Source organism: Oncorhynchus masou, chromosome 2 (genome assembly GCF_036934945.1).
Source record: "Oncorhynchus masou masou isolate Uvic2021 chromosome 2, UVic_Omas_1.1, whole genome shotgun sequence".
In the NCBI taxonomy this organism is placed as follows: domain Eukaryota; kingdom Metazoa; phylum Chordata; class Actinopteri; order Salmoniformes; family Salmonidae; genus Oncorhynchus; species Oncorhynchus masou.
Window position 1 is genome coordinate 12,177,626 of NC_088213.1, and position 20,445 is coordinate 12,198,070.

The 20,445-nt window shown below is 40.8% G+C and overlaps 1 protein-coding gene across 2 annotated transcripts in view; it reads left to right on the forward strand.

The window, feature by feature from the left end:
• The first annotated feature begins 7,366 nt into the window (after positions 1-7,366).
• trpm5 (transient receptor potential cation channel, subfamily M, member 5) overlaps positions 7,367-20,445 on the forward strand; it is a 53,369-nt gene continuing 40,290 nt past the window's right edge. For both annotated transcript variants that reach the window (XM_064987548.1, XM_064987553.1), the window contains exons 1-8: positions 7,367-7,417; positions 8,585-8,793; positions 11,854-11,921; positions 12,062-12,227; positions 18,075-18,255; positions 18,493-18,659; positions 18,849-19,026; positions 19,415-19,479. In XM_064987548.1, the coding sequence (XP_064843620.1) occupies positions 8,767-8,793; positions 11,854-11,921; positions 12,062-12,227; positions 18,075-18,255; positions 18,493-18,659; positions 18,849-19,026; positions 19,415-19,479 (852 nt within the window). In that variant the 5' untranslated portion in view covers positions 7,367-7,417; positions 8,585-8,766. The remainder of the gene's footprint in view (positions 7,418-8,584; positions 8,794-11,853; positions 11,922-12,061; positions 12,228-18,074; positions 18,256-18,492; positions 18,660-18,848; positions 19,027-19,414; positions 19,480-20,445) is intronic.

Genomic DNA, 20,445 nt, shown 5'->3' on the forward strand with positions numbered 1-20,445 from the left:
TCCCCATTATTATTTGCACCTGTGCCTCGTTTTCCCTGATTGTATTTAAACCCTTAGTTTCCCTCAGTTCTGTGCTCTGTGTTTGTATGTTAGCACCCAGCCCTAGTGTTCTATGTATTCTTGTCGATTCCGGTGAATGCTCTTGTGGAATTCTGTTTTTGAGTATCTTTTGAGGCTTTTTTGTGCTATTCCTACCACCTTTTGGATTTACCATTTTGTATTGAAGGACTTCTCCTTTTTACTTTATTAAATACACCGTCTTAAGTACTGCTGTGTCTGCCTCATCTTCTGGGTTCTGCTGACTATTCGTGGCTCAGTTGGTTAAGTGACTGTTTCTCACTCCGGAGACCCAGGTTCGTAACCGGGTCCTGACAAGAACTGAGACAAACTGAACAAGTTCCACAGACATGTGACTAAAATAAATGGAATAATGTGTCCCTGAACAAAGGGGGGGGGATGGGTACCACATGAGTGAGGAGGATGTCTTCCCTGTAACGCACAGCGTTGAGATTGCATGCAATGACAAGCTCAGTCCGATGATGCTGTGACACACCACCCCAGATCATGATGGACCCTTCACCCTGATCCCACTCTAGAGTACAGGCCTCGGTGTAAAGCTCATTCCTTCGACGATAAACGTGAATCCGACCAACACGCCTGGTGAGACAAAACCGCGACTCATCAATGAAGAGCACTTTTTGCCAGTCCTGTCTAGTCCAGCAACGGTGGGTTTGTTCCCATAAGCAACAGTGTATTTGTGCCCGTAAGCGACGTTGTGGCAGGTGATGTCTGACAAGCCCTCAGTCCAGCCTCTCTCAGCCTATTGCGAACAGTCTGAGCACTGATGGAGGGATTGTGCGTTCCTGTTGTAACTTGGGCAGTTGATGTTGTCATCCAGTATCTGTCCCGCAGGTGTGATGTTCAGATGTACCAATCCTGTGCAGGTGATGTTACACGTGGTCTGCCACTGCGAGGTCAATCAGCTGTTCGTCCTGTCTCCCTGTAGCGCTGTCTTAGGCATCTCACAGTACGGACATTGCAATTTATTGCCCTGGCCACATCAGTCCTCATGCCTCCTTGCAGCATGCCTAAGGCACGTTCACGCAGATGAGCAGGGACCCCGGGCATCTTTCTTTTGGTGTTTTTCAGAGTCAGTAGAAAGGCCTCTTTTAGTGTCCTAAGTTTTCATAACTGTGACCTTAATTGCCTACCGTCTGTAAGCTGTTAGTGTCTTAATGACCGTTCAGCAGGTGCATGTTTATTAATTGTTTATGGATCATTGAACAAACATGGGAAACAGTGTTTAAACCCTTAACAATGAAGATCTGTGAAGCTATTTGGATTTTTACCAATTATCTTTGAAAGACAGGGTCCTGAAAAAGGGACATTTCTTTTTTTGTTGCAAAGCAATCCTTAACAATATGTTTGCTTCCCCTGCCTGCTCGTCAGTGGAGGGTGTGTGTGGTCCAAGTCTGGGTTTAAGGGTCTCTTTTCCAAGCTTATAAAGGATAAACATTCGCATGCATCACCGTGGGCCAGAAAAAAATGCAATACATTCTGCCACGGTCAGGCCAATTGGGAACTCAGAAAAAAACAAGTGCTGACTGGGAAAATAGGTTTTAAACGTCTAGAGTGTAAAAAGTCTAGAGCGCTGACCTGAAGATCCCTGACTTAATGACTCAACCTTGTTCTCAAAATCTATATTACTCCTAACTTCCGCTGCGATCACTGACATTGACATTTTGTGAGCGGAGGTAGGCTATTTAAAGGCCCGAGGATGCCGACTATATATTGCTCGGCCTTGATTATTGGTTGTCCATTGTCGTGAAAACACGCCCCTTTCACGCCCCCTTTCACCTTTTAAATGGCGTGACTGTCGTCTAATTAGGAGTTTTGCCGTGTTATCAGTTCATTGGTACGTTTCAGGTTAATATTACTCAGAGAGAATATGTGAAGGTTTGCAAAGCAATTCCACTTTCTTTACTTGGACTTATTATGAACACTTTGTTATTTGAGGTTGTTCCCTGTTTTCCAAGTCTACAAATAATGACTTGAATCTTTTGGATAAAAAAACGCAACAATAAGTGGATACGATTGGCAGTTAATTAAGTCATTTTTGGTGATTATAATTCAATATATTGCAATGGAAGTGATCAACCCCCATGCTATGGTCAAAAGCGACTACCCTTAACTTACCTTAATGATTTCGTGCCCAAAAGATTCCATTTTGACAAAATGCCTTGTGTTTTATGTTCCTCTGATTTAGAATCTATTGAGCATTTATTTTTTTCGTGCCGCCATCCTAGTGAACTATGGATTGAAATTCATGAATGGTCGTGTATAAAATCTCCAGAATTTCCTATGTTTACCTTTCACGATGTTAAATGGCATTATGCTTATCCTTGTAATCCCGATCATAACTATTTTATTAACATTATTATTATCTTGGCCTAATATTATATTCACAAATGTACATGGGGTGGGAAAATTCCTTATTTCGTATTTATTTTCATTGAACTATTACAATTTTATAAATCCCTCAGACTTGTGAAACGTAAAAAGTAGGAACAATTATTAGAAGTCTTGTCTCTGAATGTCGCATATAAATGATGTCATGGTGTTCTATTTTTTTTAATTGTTTCATTGTATTCACAGGAATGTCCCAGTATTTATGTGTAATATTGTTATTGTTGTTTCAATAAATAAAATATATATTTAAAAAAGTAGTCTAATTGGGTGGCCATTTGGAATGGCACCAAATGAGGTTCACTTTTGCATCCTTGCATGAAGTTTAATGACAGACTTCTGCACTGTTTGAGTGATTGTAGCCTACGTACGTCTGCTGTTTGGTGCAGGATTCAAATCTGTATCTTCTGTGTTGGTATCTTCGAAATCGCGGAGGATCCGCGTTAGAGCTGGATTGAAATGTAAAAGGGTTGAGCCGAGACGGCATTAACTGTAAACGCTGTTATATCGGCTCAATCGTAAATTGCATTTCCATTTAATCTCAGAACTTCTGCGATATTTCCGGTGCAGGGATCGATTCCAGCCTTTAATAAATGCGGCTGTTTTAAAAGGTTTTAAACCGGGTTGGCCTTTACCTTTTAACAAAAGACAACTTTGCTTCGAAAATGTGTCATATCCTCAGTGGAACAGATAAACAGCTAATAGGTTTCAGAACATTACAGAGGTTATTTGAAGCATGTTCAAATGATATAGGCAAGGGTATGCTAATCAATATACTGGTTATTACCAGTATTACGCTCTGTTTATTAATGACTTTAGGCGTTTCAGTCTATCTAAGCTGAAGGACAATTTGGAGAAAGAAATATCTATTGAAAACTTGGATGGATTCAAGCTGAAAATTGTGTGGTGTCGTGGCCAATCAAAAGGGGACCTTCAGGCTCTGCCAGAAGTTTGGTTTGTGCGTGAAAACCCGTAAAATCAGATAAGCAAAAATGGGTAATGGGTCCGCATTCAAAAATATATCTCGCTTAAAGCTTAATAAAAAAAACATTTGTATTATTATTATTATTGGTGTTGTTGTTATTATTATTATTATTATTATTGTCATTGCATCAGTGTTCACATACACAGACGTTTTTGCTTTGCAGCCTTCTTCAGTGTGTAGGTAGAAACCTTTTCCATTCAACACAGCATTTATAGGGAACACAGGTGAGCAACTGATGAGCAGCAGGTGCTTCTAATCAGGGTTGCCACTCACCTGCCAATCAAAAGGGATGTGGCTTCTCTGGTCTACCTGTATACAAGTTAAAATGTTCAATATAAATAAAATGTTATTCATATACCTATGGGGTTTAGCCTCAGCTAAAGATAGAAGACCCATCAACCACGTTTCATTAAAACGAAGACCACATTAGACCAGCCTGGAGCTGTTTATTTGTAACTTTATGGTGATATACTGACCCCCAGTGGCAAGTATTATAGCATCCACAACCTAACCCAGTGCTCAAATCAAAATATATTTGTCACATGCGCCGAATACAACAGGTGTAGTAGACTTGACAGTGAAATGCTTACTTACAAGCCCTTAACCAGCAATGCAGGTAAGAAAAAAACCTAAGAAAAAAGTATGAGATAAGAATAACAAATACTTAAAGAGCAGCAGTAAATAACAATAGTGGGGCTATATACAGGGGCTACCGGTACAGAGTCAATGTGCGGGGTGTCGAGGTAATTGAGGTAATATGCACATGCAGGTAGAGTTATTAAAGTGACTAAGTGTACATAATAACAGAGAGTAGAAGCAGCGTAGAAGGGGGGGGGGGGGGCAATGCAAATAGTCTGGTTAGCCATTTGATTAGCTGTTAAGGAGTCTTGTGGCTTGGGGGTAGAAGCTGTTTAGAAGCCTCTTGGACCTAGACTTGGCGATCCGGTACGCTTGCCGTGTGGTAGCAGAGAGAACAGTCTATGACTAGGGTCGCTGGAGACTTTGACCATTTTTAGGGCCTTCCTCTGACACCACCTGGTATAGAGGTCTTCGATGGCAGGAAGCTTTGCCCCAGTGATGTACTGGGCCATACTCACTACCCTCTGTAGTGCCTTGCGGTCGGAGCCCGACTGTGCAGCTGTAAAACCTTTTTGAGGATCTGAGGACCCATGCCAAATATTTTCAGTCTCCTAAGGGGGAAATGTTTTGTTGTTCCCTCTTCCCAACTGTCTTGGTGTGGTTGGACCATGTTAGTTTGTTGGTGATGTGGAACTTGAAGCTCTCAACCTGCTCCACTACAACCCTGTCGATGAGAATGGGGTGTGCTCGTTCCTCCTTTTCCTGTAGTCCACAATCATCTCCTTGGTCTTGGTCAGTTATCAGTTATTGTATTATACCAGTTATTGTATTATATCAGTTATTGTATTATCTCAGTTATTGTATTATACCAGTTATTGTATTATACCAGTTATTGTATTATATCAGTTATCAGTTATTGTATTATACCAGTTATTGTATTATATCAGTTATCAGTTATTGTATTATATCAGTTATTGTATTATATCAGTTATTGTATTATACCAGTTATTGTATTATACCAGTTATTGTATTATATCAGTTATTGTATTATATCAGTTATTGTATTATACCAGTTATTGTATTATATCAGTTATTGTATTATATCAGTAATTGTATTATACCAGTTATTGTATTATATCAGTTATCAGTTACTGTATTATATCAGTCATCAGTTGTTGTATTGTATCAGTTATTGTATTATATCAGTTAATGTATTATATCAGTTATCAGTTATTGTATTATATCAGTTATTGTATTATATCAGTTATCAGTTATTGTATTATATCAATTATCAGTTATTGTATTATACCAGTTATTGTATTATATCAGTTATCAGTTATTGTATTATATCAGTTATTGTATTATATCAGTTATTGTATTATACCAGTTATTGTATTATACCAGTTATTGTATTATATCAGTTATTGTATTATATCAGTTATCAGTTATTGTATTATATCAGTTATTATATTATATCAGTTATCAGTTATTGCATTATATCAGTTATTGTATTATACCAGTTATTGTATTATATCAGTTATCAGTTATTGTATTATATCAGTTATTGTATTATACCAGTTATTGTATTATATCAGTTATTGTATTATATCAGTTATCAGTTATTGTATTATATCAGTTATTGTTTTATACCAGTTATTGTATTATATCAGTTATTGTATTATATCAGTTATCAGTTATTGTATTATATCAGTTATTATATTATATCAGTTATCAGTTATTGTATTATATCAGTTATTGTATTATACCAGTTATTGTATTATACCAGTTATTGTATTATATCAGTTATCAGTTATTGTATTATATCAGTTATTGTATTATACCAGTTATTGTATTATATCAGTTATTGTATTATATCAGTTATTGTATTATATCAGTTATTGTTTTATACCAGTTATTGTATTATATCAGTTATTGTATTATATCAGTTATCAGTTATTGTATTATATCAGTTATTATATTATATCAGTTATCAGTTATTGTATTATATCAGTTATTGTATTATACCAGTTATTGTATTATATCAGTTATCAGTTATTGTATTATATCAGTTATTGTATTATACCAGTTATTGTATTATATCAGTTATCAGTTATTGTATTATATCAGTTATCAGTTATTGTATTATATCAGTTATTGTATTATATCAGTTATTGTATTATACCAGTTATTGTATTATATCAGTTATCAGTTATTGTATTATATCAGTTATTGTATTATACCAGTTATTGTATTATATCAGTTATCAGTTTTTGTGTTATATCAGTTATTGTATTATACCAGTTATTGTATTATACCAGTTATTGTATTATATCAGTTATTGTATTATATCAGTCATCAGTTAATGTATTATACCAGTTATTGTATTATATCAGTTATCAGTTTTTGTGTTATATCAGTTATTGTATTATACCAGTTATTGTATTATACCAGTTATTGTATTATATCAGTTATTGTATTATATCAGTCATCAGTTATTGTATTATACCAGTTATTGTATTATTTCAGTTATCAGTTATTGTATTATATCAGTTATCAGTTATTGTATTACATCAGTTATTGTATTATATCAGTTATCAGTTATTGTATTATATCAGTTATCAGTTATTGTATTATATCAGTTATTGTATTATATCAGTTATCAGTTATTGTATTATATCAGTTATTGTATTATATCAGTTATTGTATTATATCAGTTATCAGTTATTGTATTATACCAGTTATTGTATTATATCAGTTATCAGTTATTGTATTATACCAGTTATTGTATTATATCAGTTATCAGTTATTGTATTGTATCAGTTATCAGTTATTGTATTACATCAGTTATTGTATTATACCAGTTATTGTATTATACCAGTTATTGTATTATATCAGTTATCAGTTATTGTATTATATCAGTTATCAGTTATTGTATTATACCAGTTATTGTATTATATCAGTTATCAGTTATTGTATTATATCAGTTATTGTATTATATCAGTTATCAGTTATTGTATTACATCAGTTATTGTATTATATCAGTTATCAGTTATTGTATTATATCAGTTATCAGTTATTGTATTATATCAGTTATCAGTTATTGTATTATATCAGTTATCAGTTATTGTATTATATCAGTTATTGTATTATATCAGTTATTGTATTATATCAGTTATCAGTTATTGTATTATATCAGTTATCAGTTATTGTATTATACCAGTTATTGTATTATATCAGTTATCAGTTATTGTATTATATCAGTTATTGTATTATATCAGTTATCAGTTGCTGTTGTAACGGCGTTCTTCTGTTGAAGGAGGAGCGGACCAAAATGCAGCGTGGTGGTTACTCATGTGAAAAACGTGAAAAAACTATACAGCCTATCTGGTGAATATAAACACAGATACAGGAACAATCACCCACGAAACACTCAAATAATATGGCTGCCTAAATATGGTTCCCAATCAGAGACAACGATAATCACCTGACTCTGATTGAGAACCGCTTCAGGCAGCCATAGACTACGCTATACACCCCACAAAACCCCAAGCCGAAACACACCACAAAAACCCATGTCACACCCTGGCCTGACCAAATAAATGAAGATAAACATAATATATTTCGACCCGGGCGTGACAGCTGTATTATATCAATTATTGTATTATATCAATTATCAGTTATTGTATTATATCAGTTATTGTATTATATCAGTTATTGTATTATATCAGTTATTGTATTATATTAGTTATCAGTTATTGTATTATATCTGTTATTGTATGATATTAGTTATCAGTTATTGTATTATTTCAGTTATTGTATTATATCAGTTATTGTATTATATTAGTTATCAGTTATTGCATTATTTCAGTTATCAGTTGTTGTATTATTTCAGTTATCAGTTATTGTATTATATCAGTTATTGTATTATATCAGTTATCAGTTATTGTATTATATCAGTTATCAGTTATTGTATTATATCAGTTATTGTATTATATCAGTTATCAGTTATTGTATTATATCAGTTATCAGTTATTGTATTATATCAGTTATCAGTTATTGTATTATATCAGTTATTGTATTATATCAGTTATCAGTTATTGTATTATATCAGTTATCAGTTATTGTATTATATCAGTTATCAGTTATTGTATTATATCAGTTATCAGTTATTGTATTATATCAGTTATTGTATTATATCAGTTATCAGTTATTGTATTATTTCAGTTATCAGTTATTGTATTATATCAGTTATCAGTTATTGTATTATATCAGTTTTCAGTTATTGTATTATATCAGTTATTGTATTATATCAGTTATCAGTTATTGTATTATATCAGTTATTGTATTATATCAGTTATCAGTTATTGTATTATATCAGTTTTCAGTTATTGTATTATATCAGTTATTGTATTATATCAGTTATCAGTTATTGTATTATATCAGTTTTCAGTTATTGTATTATTTCAGTAATCAGTTGCTGCATTCTAGCCCATTGAATCATTCCCTGTAGTGTAGCCATGTGTATCACATTGTTCTGATGGGACTCCTTTACAGGTGCACTGGTGGTGCAGATAATGACTCAAAGATAATGGAGCTCATTGGAGACTGTGATTGGTCAGAGGAAGGCCAGGGCGTGGTTTACCTACCTGCTGCTTCCTGGAGTCTCCTAGGGCTCACCTTCTCCAGGACAGAGATCGGTGACTGGAGTGAAGCTGACTGCACATTAGAACACAGCCATGCCAGAGAGACAAGACACGCCTCTGGTAAGTAACTATGTTAGCGACTGTAAGTGGATCATATTTTATGAGGCACTGTTGAACAGGTTGACCAAGCTCTCCAACGTGTCTGTTAATTTGTCATCATTTTTAAATGTATTTTTAATTTGAGTGTGCAGGCACTATTCTATATGTATGTCTGTGATAAAGTGTCCAGCTTTTAAGAATCACTTCCTCTGACATTTATTTGGTTCTTGGAAATATTATTTCACAACCTATTACAGAGATGGCAAATTGTATATTTTTACAGTTTGGATGCACTACAGATTTCTTCTTTGTGATTTGTAGACATGTAATCATATGATTCATGGTGTAATGTGGCTCTCGTCTAGTGGAATGTCACTACAGAAATTTTCTGTAGTATATCATCATAGAATATAATCAAGTGCTATATTTACTTTTTGAAAAGGTCTTGAAATGCTACTTGGAATATGGTTAACACATCTTACAGTGTGTGGCTTTCAATCCTGTTGGAGTGTTTAAACACACAGTCTTACTCAAATAGCTGTGGGACAAATTATGTTTAATTCAACATTTCCTGTGGGCCTTAACATAAATGACTAGTTTTAAAAGAAAAGTCAACAGTACTCTAACTTACCTTCCAAATATGTTTCATTATTAAAGTGGTAGAACACTTGAGCTCATAGAAAAATCTGCATTAATTTGTAAACACGTTATGACGTAGTGTGCATCATACCTCCTGAGACTGTAGAGTTGGTTGAAGTTACCTCGTCAAACTATTGGCCCGGGACCTCATTATTGGAGTGATAACAGCCCACTAATCTAGTGGAGCAGAAATCACAATACAGGACACAGGAAGCCGACACACTGACTCAAGCCTGCATGCCTCTATACTGAGGAGCATACCTCTATACTGAGGAGCATACCTCTATACCAAGGAGCATACCTCTATACTGAGGAGCATACCGTACACATATACAAACAGGCACCCACGTACCCCCCCCCCCAGCTCTCACACACCCTCTTCACTTGTTGTCACTTGAACTCTTCCTGACCTTGCATGCAAATGTTATGTTTGCATGGACAATGGTCCTTTCCCCTCACACAATCCCTCCTGCCCCACATTCAAATAAGACGTGTCGAGACCAGACTCACTTTTACATAAAAAAGCGATTGTGACAAACTGCACGCCATCAGTACGTCTTAATCCTCTTCTGCACATCGGTGCCCTCAGACAACACAACACAACACCGTTTGGTAGCTTACTTTGTGTTGCCTAGGGCAACGTTGTGCCATACCTCTACTTTGTTGTGTTGCCTAGGGCAACGCTGTCAATTTGGCTACTTTTCAGGGCAATATCATGCTCAATGAAAGATTTGATGTAAAATTATGGGCTTGGTCAATATCATACATAACCTCTGATAGTGAGGACAGTGACTGAGAGGAAGACTGGATCCCAGAATCAGGTTAGAGAAGCAGTGAAATACTAGTTTGAAATATTTTTGAGGTGAAAAACCTAAATGTTTACAGTAGAGGATTAAATGAGATGGGGGGGTGGATCTTTGCCCATAACCTGACCAAACGACTGGCCATGATCCAGATACACTTTACTGAGTGGCCAAATACGGTAACAAGCTGAAGCTGCATGTTGTTTTTGCTGTGCAGGCATGAGCCTCGAATGTCTTCCCATTTCTGATGATCATCTTTTACCAGGCATCCCAGGCAAATGAGCACAAGTAATGTTGACTCCGATGCAAATTCTTAATCGCTGCCAGTAGGAGACAAATCTTTTATGGTTCTTTTCCAGCAGTCTAGTCTCATCTGACAGCCAACCCTTAGCTCAGTCTAGGGAAGAATATAGGTTAAATGTAGCAGTCTAATCTCATCTGACAGCCAACCCTCAGCTGAGTGGCATCCATCGATTGAGAAGAAAAATAAAAGCCAACTACACCTTTCAGTTACATGGAGCAACTTTTCTGGTATCCAACATCGCATCCAATGAGGTTGTTACGTGCCTCCTAAGAGGAGGGAGGTGAAGGAGTCAGGAGCAGGAGAGCAAGGAAGTCCCAGTAGCACAATCGTTTATTAGAAGTCCCAACTCAACGACAACAGGCGGAGGAACACGCCCAAACGAAGTCGCCACACACAGGGAATAAAGTCAACACACGGAGGAGAAACCGCTACTCCTAATTACAGTCCAAAACGGTACAACGACCCTGAGTAAGAAAACCCCATGGCGCAAACACGCACCCCTTACAGAGCAAACACGCACCCCTTACAGAGCAAACACGCACCCCTAACAGAGCAAACACGCACCCCTAACAGAGCAAACACGCACCCCTAACAGAGCAAACACGCACCCCTAACAGAGCAAACACGCACCCCTAACAGAGCAAACACGCACCCCTAACAGAGCAAACACGCACCCCTAACAGAGCAACAACAGCGATTAATCCCTCACAAAGACTAGCAGGCAGCGGAGGTTAATAAATCCCCCGAAATAAACTAATAGGACACAGGTGTAAAGAAAAAACAGACAGACACAAACGAAAAGGAACAATGGATGGGTGGCAGCTAGTAGCCCGGCGACGAAGACCGCCGAGCTCCGCCCGAACAGGGAGAGGAACCACAGAGGTTAACCTCTCCTCCTGTCCCTGCCCATCTAACTCCCTCTGATAACATCCTGTCTCATTTCATTCACATCCTTATAAGAGCTGTCCTATTAAGGTACATAGTGCAGCAGTTACATTTGCCTTTGATTATAGTTGGTACAAATGTAAAATAAATATATTTTGATTTATATTTTGACTTGAACACTTTTTTGGTTACTACATGATTCCATATGTGTTATTTCATAGTTTTAATGTCTTCAGTATTATTCTACAATGTAGAAAATAGTAATAAATAAAGAAAACCCCTTGAATGAGAAGGTGTGTCCAAACTTTTGACTGGTACTGTAGGTCTAAGCTCTTGGAGATGCCTCACACCTGTCATCAGCAGCAGAGTGACTGGTGAATAATTCTGGGTTAGATTTACCTGGCTGTGGGGTAAAAGTCATGTTGTGCACTATGGGTGCTGTGTCTATAGGGGGCGCTACCGCTGCAGAGGCGATGCCCACGATGTGGGGATGTACTGGAGAGGTCACAGGAGCAAAGGTAGGAGTGGTTTGTGTTTGTTTGTTTGTCATAGTGGATTGTGAATGACCGGACTGTAAATACTACTGTATGTGATGTACATTGTTTCTATGTGTATAATGTGTATTCTGTATGTATTAATGTGTCTGTTATTGTGGCAGTGCTCTGTTGGCCTGCCGTTGCTACTCTCAGCTGGACGAGGCCGTGGAGAGTGTGGCTGAAGGCCGAGGCCGGGGTGCTAGCAGAGGGGACAAGGAGAGGGGTCACTGGGCAGCAGGACGAGTGGGGGACATTGACTTCACTGGCACCAGTAGGACAAGGGGAAAGGTAACACTGTTACAACCACAAGGCAACACTGTTACAACCACAAGGTAACACTGTTACAACCACAAGGTAACACTGTTACAACCACAAGGCAACACTGTTACAACCACAAGGCAACACTGTTACAACCACAAGGCAACACAGTTACAACCACAAGGCAACACTGTTACAACCACAAGGCAACACTGTTACAACCACAAGGCAACACTGTTACAACCACAAGGCAACACTGTTACAACCACAAGGTAACACTGTTACAACCACAAGGTAACACTGTTACAACCACAAGGTAACACTGTTACAACCACAAGGCCACACTGTTACAACCACAAGGCAACACTGTTACAACCACAAGGCACCACTGTTACAACCACAAGGTAACACTGTTACAACCACAAGGCAACACTGTTACAACCACAAGGTAACACTGTTACAACCACAAGGTAACACTGTTACAACCACAAGGCAACACTGTTACAACCACAAGGTAACACTGTTACAACCACAAGGCAACACTGTTACAACCACAAGGTGCTATAACCAGATGGCAACACTGTTACAACCACAAGGTGCTATAACCAGATGGCAACACTGTTACAGCCACAAGGTGCTATAACCCAATGGCAACACTGTTACAACCACAAGGTGCTATAACCAGATGGCAACACTGTTACAACCACAAGGTGCTATAACCAGATGGCAACACTGTTACAACCACAAGGCAACACTGTTACAACCACAAGGTGCTATAACCAGATGGCAACACTGTTACAACCACAAGGTGCTATAACCAGATGGTAACACTGTTACAACCACAAGGTGCTATATCCAGATGGTAACACTGTTACAACCACAAGGTGCTATAACCAGATGGCAACACTGTTACAGCCACAAGGTGCTATATCCAGATGGTAACACTGTTACAACCACAAGGTGCTATATCCAGATGGTAACACTGTTACAACCACAAGGTGCTATATCCAGATGGTAACACTGTTACAACCACAAGGTGCTATAACCAGATGGTAACACTGTTACAACCACAAGGCAACACTGTTACAACCACAAGGCAACACTGTTACAACCACAAGGTGCTATAACCAGATGGCAACACTGTTACAACCACAAGGTGCTATAACCAGATGGCAACACTGTTACAGCCACAAGGTGCTATAACCAGATGGCAACACTGTTACAACCACAGTTGGAAATTGTTCCGTACCACCATCCATATTGGTCCTATCTAAGAGACAGTTCAGTGATCACAAACTGTGGTCCTGGAGAGATACATTTCAGTATGTGCAGGACTGTGTTCCATTTCAGTATGTGCAGGACTGTGTTCCATTTCAGTATGTGCAGGACTGTGTTCCATTCCAGTATGTGCAGGACTGTGTTCCCCCCCCCTCCTCCCTCTCTGCAGATGACTTCGTCAACCATTTTGAAAAGAAGGTCGACGACATCTGATCCTCGTTTGCTAAGTCAAACGACACCGCTGGTTCTGCTCACACTGCCCTACCCTGTGCTCTGACCTCTTTCTCCCCTCTCTCTCCAGATGAAATCTCGCTTCTTGTGACGGCCGGCCGCCCAACAACCTGGTGCTTGACCCTATCCCCTCCTCTCTTCTCCAGACCATTTCCGGAGACCTTCTCCCTTACCTCACCTCGCTCATCAACTCATCCCTGACCGCTGGCAACGTCCCTTCCGTCTTCAAGAGAGCGAGAGTTGCACCCTTCTGAAAAAACCTACACTCGATCCCTCCGATGTCAACAACTACAGACCAGTATCCCTTCTTTCTTTTCTCTCCAAAACTCTTGAACGTGCCGTCCTTGGCCAGCTCTCCCGCTATCTCTCTCAGAATGACCTTCTTGATCCAAATCAGTCAGGTTTCAAGACTAGTCATTCAACTGAGACTGCTCTTCTCTGTATCACGGAGGCGCTCCGCACTGCTAAAGCTAACTCTCTCTCCTCTGCTCTCATCCTTCTAGACCTATCGGCTGCCTTCGATACTGTGAACCATCAGATCCTCCTCTCCACCCTCTCCGAGTTGGGCATCTCCGGCGCGGCCCACGCTGATTGCGTCCTACCTGACAGGTCGCTCCTACCAGGTGGCGTGGCGAGAATCTGTCTCCTCGCCACGCGCTCTCACCACTGGTGTCCCCCAGGGCTCTGTTCTAGGCCCTCTCCTATTCTCGCTATACACCAAGTCACTTGGCTCTGTCATAACCTCACATGGTCTCTCCTATCATTGCTATGCAGACGACACACAATTAATCTTCTCCTTTCCCCTTCTGATGACCAGGTGGCGAATCGCATCTCTGCATGTCTGGCAGACATATCAGTGTGGATGACGGATCACCACCTCAAGCTGAACCTCGGCAAGACGGAGCTGCTCTTCCTCCCGGGGAAGGACTGCCCGTTCCATGATCTCGCCATCACGGTTGACAACTCCATTGTGTCCTCCTCCCAGAGCGCTAAGAACCTTGGCGTGATCCTGGACAACACCCTGTCGTTCTCAACCAACATCATGGCGGTGGCCCGTTCCTGTAGGTTCATGCTCTACAACATCCGCAGAGTACGACCCTGCCTCACACAGGAAGCGGCGCAGGTCCTAATCCAGGCACTTGTCATCTCCCGTCTGTATTACTGCAACTCGCTGTTGGCTGGGCTCCCTGCCTGTGCCATTAAACCCCTACAACTCATCCAGAACGCCGCAGCCCGTCTGGTGTTCAACCTTCCCAAGTTCTCTCACGTCACCCCGCTCCTCCGCTCTCTCCACTGGCTTCCAGTTGAAGCTCGCATGCTACAAGACCATGGTGCTTGCCTACGGAGCTGTGAGGGGACGGCACCGCAGTACCTCCAGGCTCTGATCAGGCCCTACACCCAAGCAAGGGCACTGCGTTCATCCACCTCTGGCCTGCTCGCCTCCCTACCACTGAGGAAGTACAGTTCCCGCTCAGCCCAGTCAAAACTGTTCGCTGCTCTGGCCCCCAATGGTGGAACAAACTCCCTCACGACGCCAGGACAGCGGAGTCAATCCCCACCTTCCGGAGACACCTGAAACCCCACCTCTTCAAGGAATACCTAGGATAGGATAAGTAATCCTTCTCACCCCCCCCCTTAATGATTTAGATGCACTATTGTAAAGTGGCTGTTCCACTTGATGTCAGAAGGTGAATTCACCAATTTGTAAGTCGCTCTGGATAAGAGCGTCTGCTAAATGACTTAAATGTAATGTAAATGTATGTGCAGGACTGTGTTCCATTTCAGTATGTGCAGGACTGTGTTCCATTTCAGTATGTGCAGGACTGTGTTCCATTCCAGTATGTGCAGGACTGTGTTCCATTTCAGTATGTGCAGTACTGCGTTCCATTTCAGTATGTGCAGGACTGTGTTCCATTCCAGTATGTGCAGGACTGTGTTCCATTCCAGTATGTGCAGGACTGTGTTCCATTCCAGTATGTGCAGGACTGTGTTCCATTCCAGTATGTGCAGGACTGTGTTCCATTCCAGTATGTGCAGGACTGTGTTCCATTCCAGTATGTGCAGGACTGTGTTCTATTTCAGTATGTGCAGGACTGTGTTCCATTTCAGTATGTGCAGTACTGTGTTCCATTTCAGTATGTGCAGGACTGTGTTCCATTTCAGTATGTGCAGGACTGTGTTCCATTTCAGTATGTGCAGGACTGTGTTCCATTCCAGTATGTGCAGGACTGTGTTCCATTCCAGTATGTGCAGGACTGTGTTCCATTCCAGTATGTGCAGGACTGTGTTCCATTCCAGTATGTGCAGTACTGTGTTCCATTCCAGTATGTGCAGGACTGTGTTCCATTCCAGTATGTGCAGGACTGTGTTCCATTGCAGTATGTGCAGGACTGTGTTCCATTCCAGTATGTGCAGGACTGTGTTCCATTTCAGTATGTGCAGGACTGTGTTCCATTCCAGTATGTGCAGGACTGTGTTCCATTTCAGTATGTGCAGGACTGTGTTCCATTTCAGTATGTGCAGGACAGTGTTCCATTTCAGTATGTGCAGGACTGTGTTCCATTCCAGTATGTGCAGGACTGTGTTCCATTCCAGTATGTGCAGGACTGTGTTCCATTTCAGTATGTGCAGGACTGTGTTCCATTTCAGTATGTGCAGGACTGTGTTCCATTCCAGTATGTGCAGGACTGTGTTCCATTCCAGTATGTGCAGGACTGTGTTCCATTTCAGTATGTGCAGGACTGTGTTCCATTCCAGTATGTGCAGGACTGTGTTCCATTCCAGTATGTGCAGGACTGTTTTCCATTTCAGTATGTGCAGGACTGTGTTCCATTTCAGTATGTGCAGGACTGTGTTCCATTTCAGTATGTGCAGGACTGTGTTCCATTCCAGTATGTGCAGGACTGTGTTCCATTTCAGTATGTGCAGTACTGCGTTCCATTTCAGTATGTGCAGGACTGTGTTCCATTCCAGTATGTGCAGGACTGTGTTCCATTCCAGTATGTGCAGGACTGTGTTCCATTCCAGTATGTGCAGGACTGTGTTCCATTCCAGTATGTGCAGGACTGTGTTCCATTCCAGTATGTGCAGGACTGTGTTCCATTCCAGTATGTGCAGGACTGTGTTCTATTTCAGTATGTGCAGGACTGTGTTCCATTCCAGTATGTGCAGGACTGTGTTCCATTTCAGTATGTGCAGTACTGTGTTCCATTTCAGTATGTGCAGGACTGTGTTCCATTTCAGTATGTGCAGGACTGTGTTCCATTTCAGTATGTGCAGGACTGTGTTCCATTCCAGTATGTGCAGGACTGTGTTCCATTCCAGTATGTGCAGGACTGTGTTCCATTCCAGTATGTGCAGGACTGTGTTCCATTCCAGTATGTGCAGTACTGTGTTCCATTCCAGTATGTGCAGGACTGTGTTCCATTCCAGTATGTGCAGGACTGTGTTCCATTGCAGTATGTCAGGACTGTGTTCCATTCCAGTATGTGCAGGACTGTGTTCCATTTCAGTATGTGCAGGACTGTGTTCCATTCCAGTATGTGCAGGACTGTGTTCCATTTCAGTATGTGCAGGACTGTGTTCCATTTCAGTATGTGCAGGACAGTGTTCCATTTCAGTATGTGCAGGACTGTGTTCCATTCCAGTATGTGCAGGACTGTGTTCCATTCCAGTATGTGCAGGACTGTGTTCCATTTCAGTATGTGCAGGACTGTGTTCCATTTCAGTATGTGCAGGACTGTGTTCCATTTCAGTATGTGCAGGACTGTGTTCCATTCCAGTATGTGCAGGACTGTGTTCCATTCCAGTATGTGCAGGACTGTGTTCCATTTCAGTATGTGCAGGACTGTGTTCCATTCCAGTATGTGCAGGACTGTGTTCCATTCCAGTATGTGCAGGACTGTTTTCCATTTCATTATGTGCAAGACTGTGTTCCATTCCAGTATGTGCAGGACTGTGTTCCATTCCAGTATGTGCAGGACTGTGTTCCATTTCAGTATGTGCAGGACTGTGTTCCATTCCAGTATGTGCAGGACTGTGTTCCATTTCAGTATGTGCAGGACTGTGTTCCATTCCAGTATGTGCAGGACTGTGTTCCATTCCAGTATGTGCAGGACTGTGTTCCATTTCAGTATGTGCAGGACTGTGTTCCATTTCAGCACTAACATGGCCTGAATTATCAAAACAATGCAGATTGATAATTAATGCATATTCTCATTCAGTCATTTCAGCTTAAGTTATCCATGTTTCTCATCATTTTACAAAACTATTTCAAGTCAAGAAAGAGATTAAAGAAATATGAAAGAGGACCTGTTCCTTGACCATGTACATCTCTCAGTAAATACCACACTGTGCTTCTCTGTCCAGTTTGTGAGGGTTCACAGCTCCACAGATCCAGTGTTAATCTACCAGATGCTGACAGAGCAGTGGGGACTAGCCCCTCCACACCTGGTGGTGGCTCTGGTGGGGGGAGACGAGCTGGCTCAGATGAAACCCTGGCTCAGGGACACCGTGAGGAAAGGACTGGTCAAGGCTGCTCAGAGCACAGGTGGGACACACACACACACACACACACACACACACACACACACACACACACACACACACACACACACACACACACACACACACACACACACACACACACACACACACACACACACACACACACACACATACACATTCACTTTTGTTTTTACTAAGATAACCTTGGGCAGCATTAAATCAGCCAATGGGCCACATTGAGTTCCCTGCTATAAAGTGAGATGATGTCTCTACCTCACAGGTGCCTGGATCCTGACCAACGGGCTTCGCTTTGGCATCACCAAGCACCTGGGCCAGGCTGTCCGTGACCACTCTCTGGCCAGCACCTCCTCTAAGGTCAAGGTGGTGGCCATCGGCATCGCTCCCTGGAACATGATCCACAACAGAGACGCTCTGCTTGCTGCTAAGGTCTCCATACACATCCATGCAGAAGATCATATGAGTTCAGAGTAGATGTTGATTACATTTAACATGTCATTAGACTAGACAACGAGGTCACAGTAAAACGTCTATATGTGTGTCTGTGTGTGAGTTGCTGAGTTGTTTTTACACTCTCCTCTGAAATGTGTTCTCTGACCGACGTGTGTCCTCCTGCAGCCAGACCAGCCTGCCGTGGTGGAGCCCCAGGACCTGTCCCATGGGGCGGTGTACTCCCTGGACTGCAACCACTCCCACTTTGTCCTGGTTGAGGAGGACCCTCAGCGCCCTGGGGCCACCAGCGAAATGAGGGTCAAGCTGCTCAAGCATATCTCCCTGCAGCGCACCGGTTATGGAGGTGAACCTACTTCAACTTAAACATACTTACTCTTCTTGAACATTTATCTAACTAGGCAAGTCAGTTAGGAACAAATTCTTATTTACAATGACGGCCTACCAGGGAGCAGTAGGTTAACTGCTTTGTTCAGGGGCAGAACGGGGCAGACATTTTTACCTTGTCAGCTCGGGGATTAGATCCAGCAACCTTTTGGATACTGGCCCAACGCTCCAACCGCTAAGCTACCTGCGCCCCCCCCCCAACTTATTTGAAGGTTGTTAATGTTTACTGTGCGTCATATTCGACACAGCACACTTGTATTTCTTCAGGAAGAATGCTTCTTTTTGACTTTAATGAGTGGTTTTAAGGAATCAACCAGGGCCCTTGTTGATATTCTGCATCGCTACAGGTGCAGGCAGCTTTGAGATCCCAGTGCTGTGTCTCCTGGTGCATGGAGAACCTCGGATCCTACAGGTTTGTCACATTCATGGAAAATATTAGTTTTCCATTAATTCAACTTTTCAGTATAATGTGTTATTATATTACTTGTCATAAGCATGTATGAACGTGTATACATTTCATATGACGAGGCCTATTATATATTATGTTGCCATAGCAACATTTCAATTGATCCAAAGTGTCTATTTAGTCAAACTCATTTGGAGATAGTAATAGAAACATTCCAAATCTTACAGTGAATTACCAGCACATCATACTGCGTTATACTGTAGCTGTGTTACCATAGTTTCTATATTGCTGTGTGAATTACCAGCACATCATACTGCGTTATACTGTAGCTGTGTTACCATAGTTTCTATATTGCTGTGTGAATTACCAGCACATCATACTGCGTTATACTGTAGCTGTGTTACCATAGTTTCTATATTGCTGCGTGAATTACCAGCACATCATACTGCGTTATACTGTAGCTGTGTTACCATAGTTTCTATATTGCTGCGTGAATTACCAGATCATCATACTGCGTTATACTGTAGCTGTGTTACCATAGTTTCTATATTGCTGCGTGAATTACCAGCACATCATACTGCGTTATACTGTAGCTGTGTTACCATAGTTTCTATATTGCTGCGTGAATTACCAGCACATCATACTGCGTTATACTGTAGCTGTGTTACCATAGTTTCTATATTGCTGCGTGAATTACCAGCACATCATACTGCGTTATACTGTAGCTGTGTTACCATAGTTTCTATATTGCTGCGTGAATTACCAGCACATCATACTGCGTTATACTGTAGCTGTGTTACCATAGTTTCTATATTGCTGCGTGAATTACCAGCACATCATACTGCGTTATACTGTAGCTGTGTTACCATAGTTTCTATATTGCTGCGTGAATTACCAGCACATCATACTGCGTTATACTGTAGCTGTGTTACCATAGTTTCTATATTGCTGCGTGGATTACCAGCACATCAT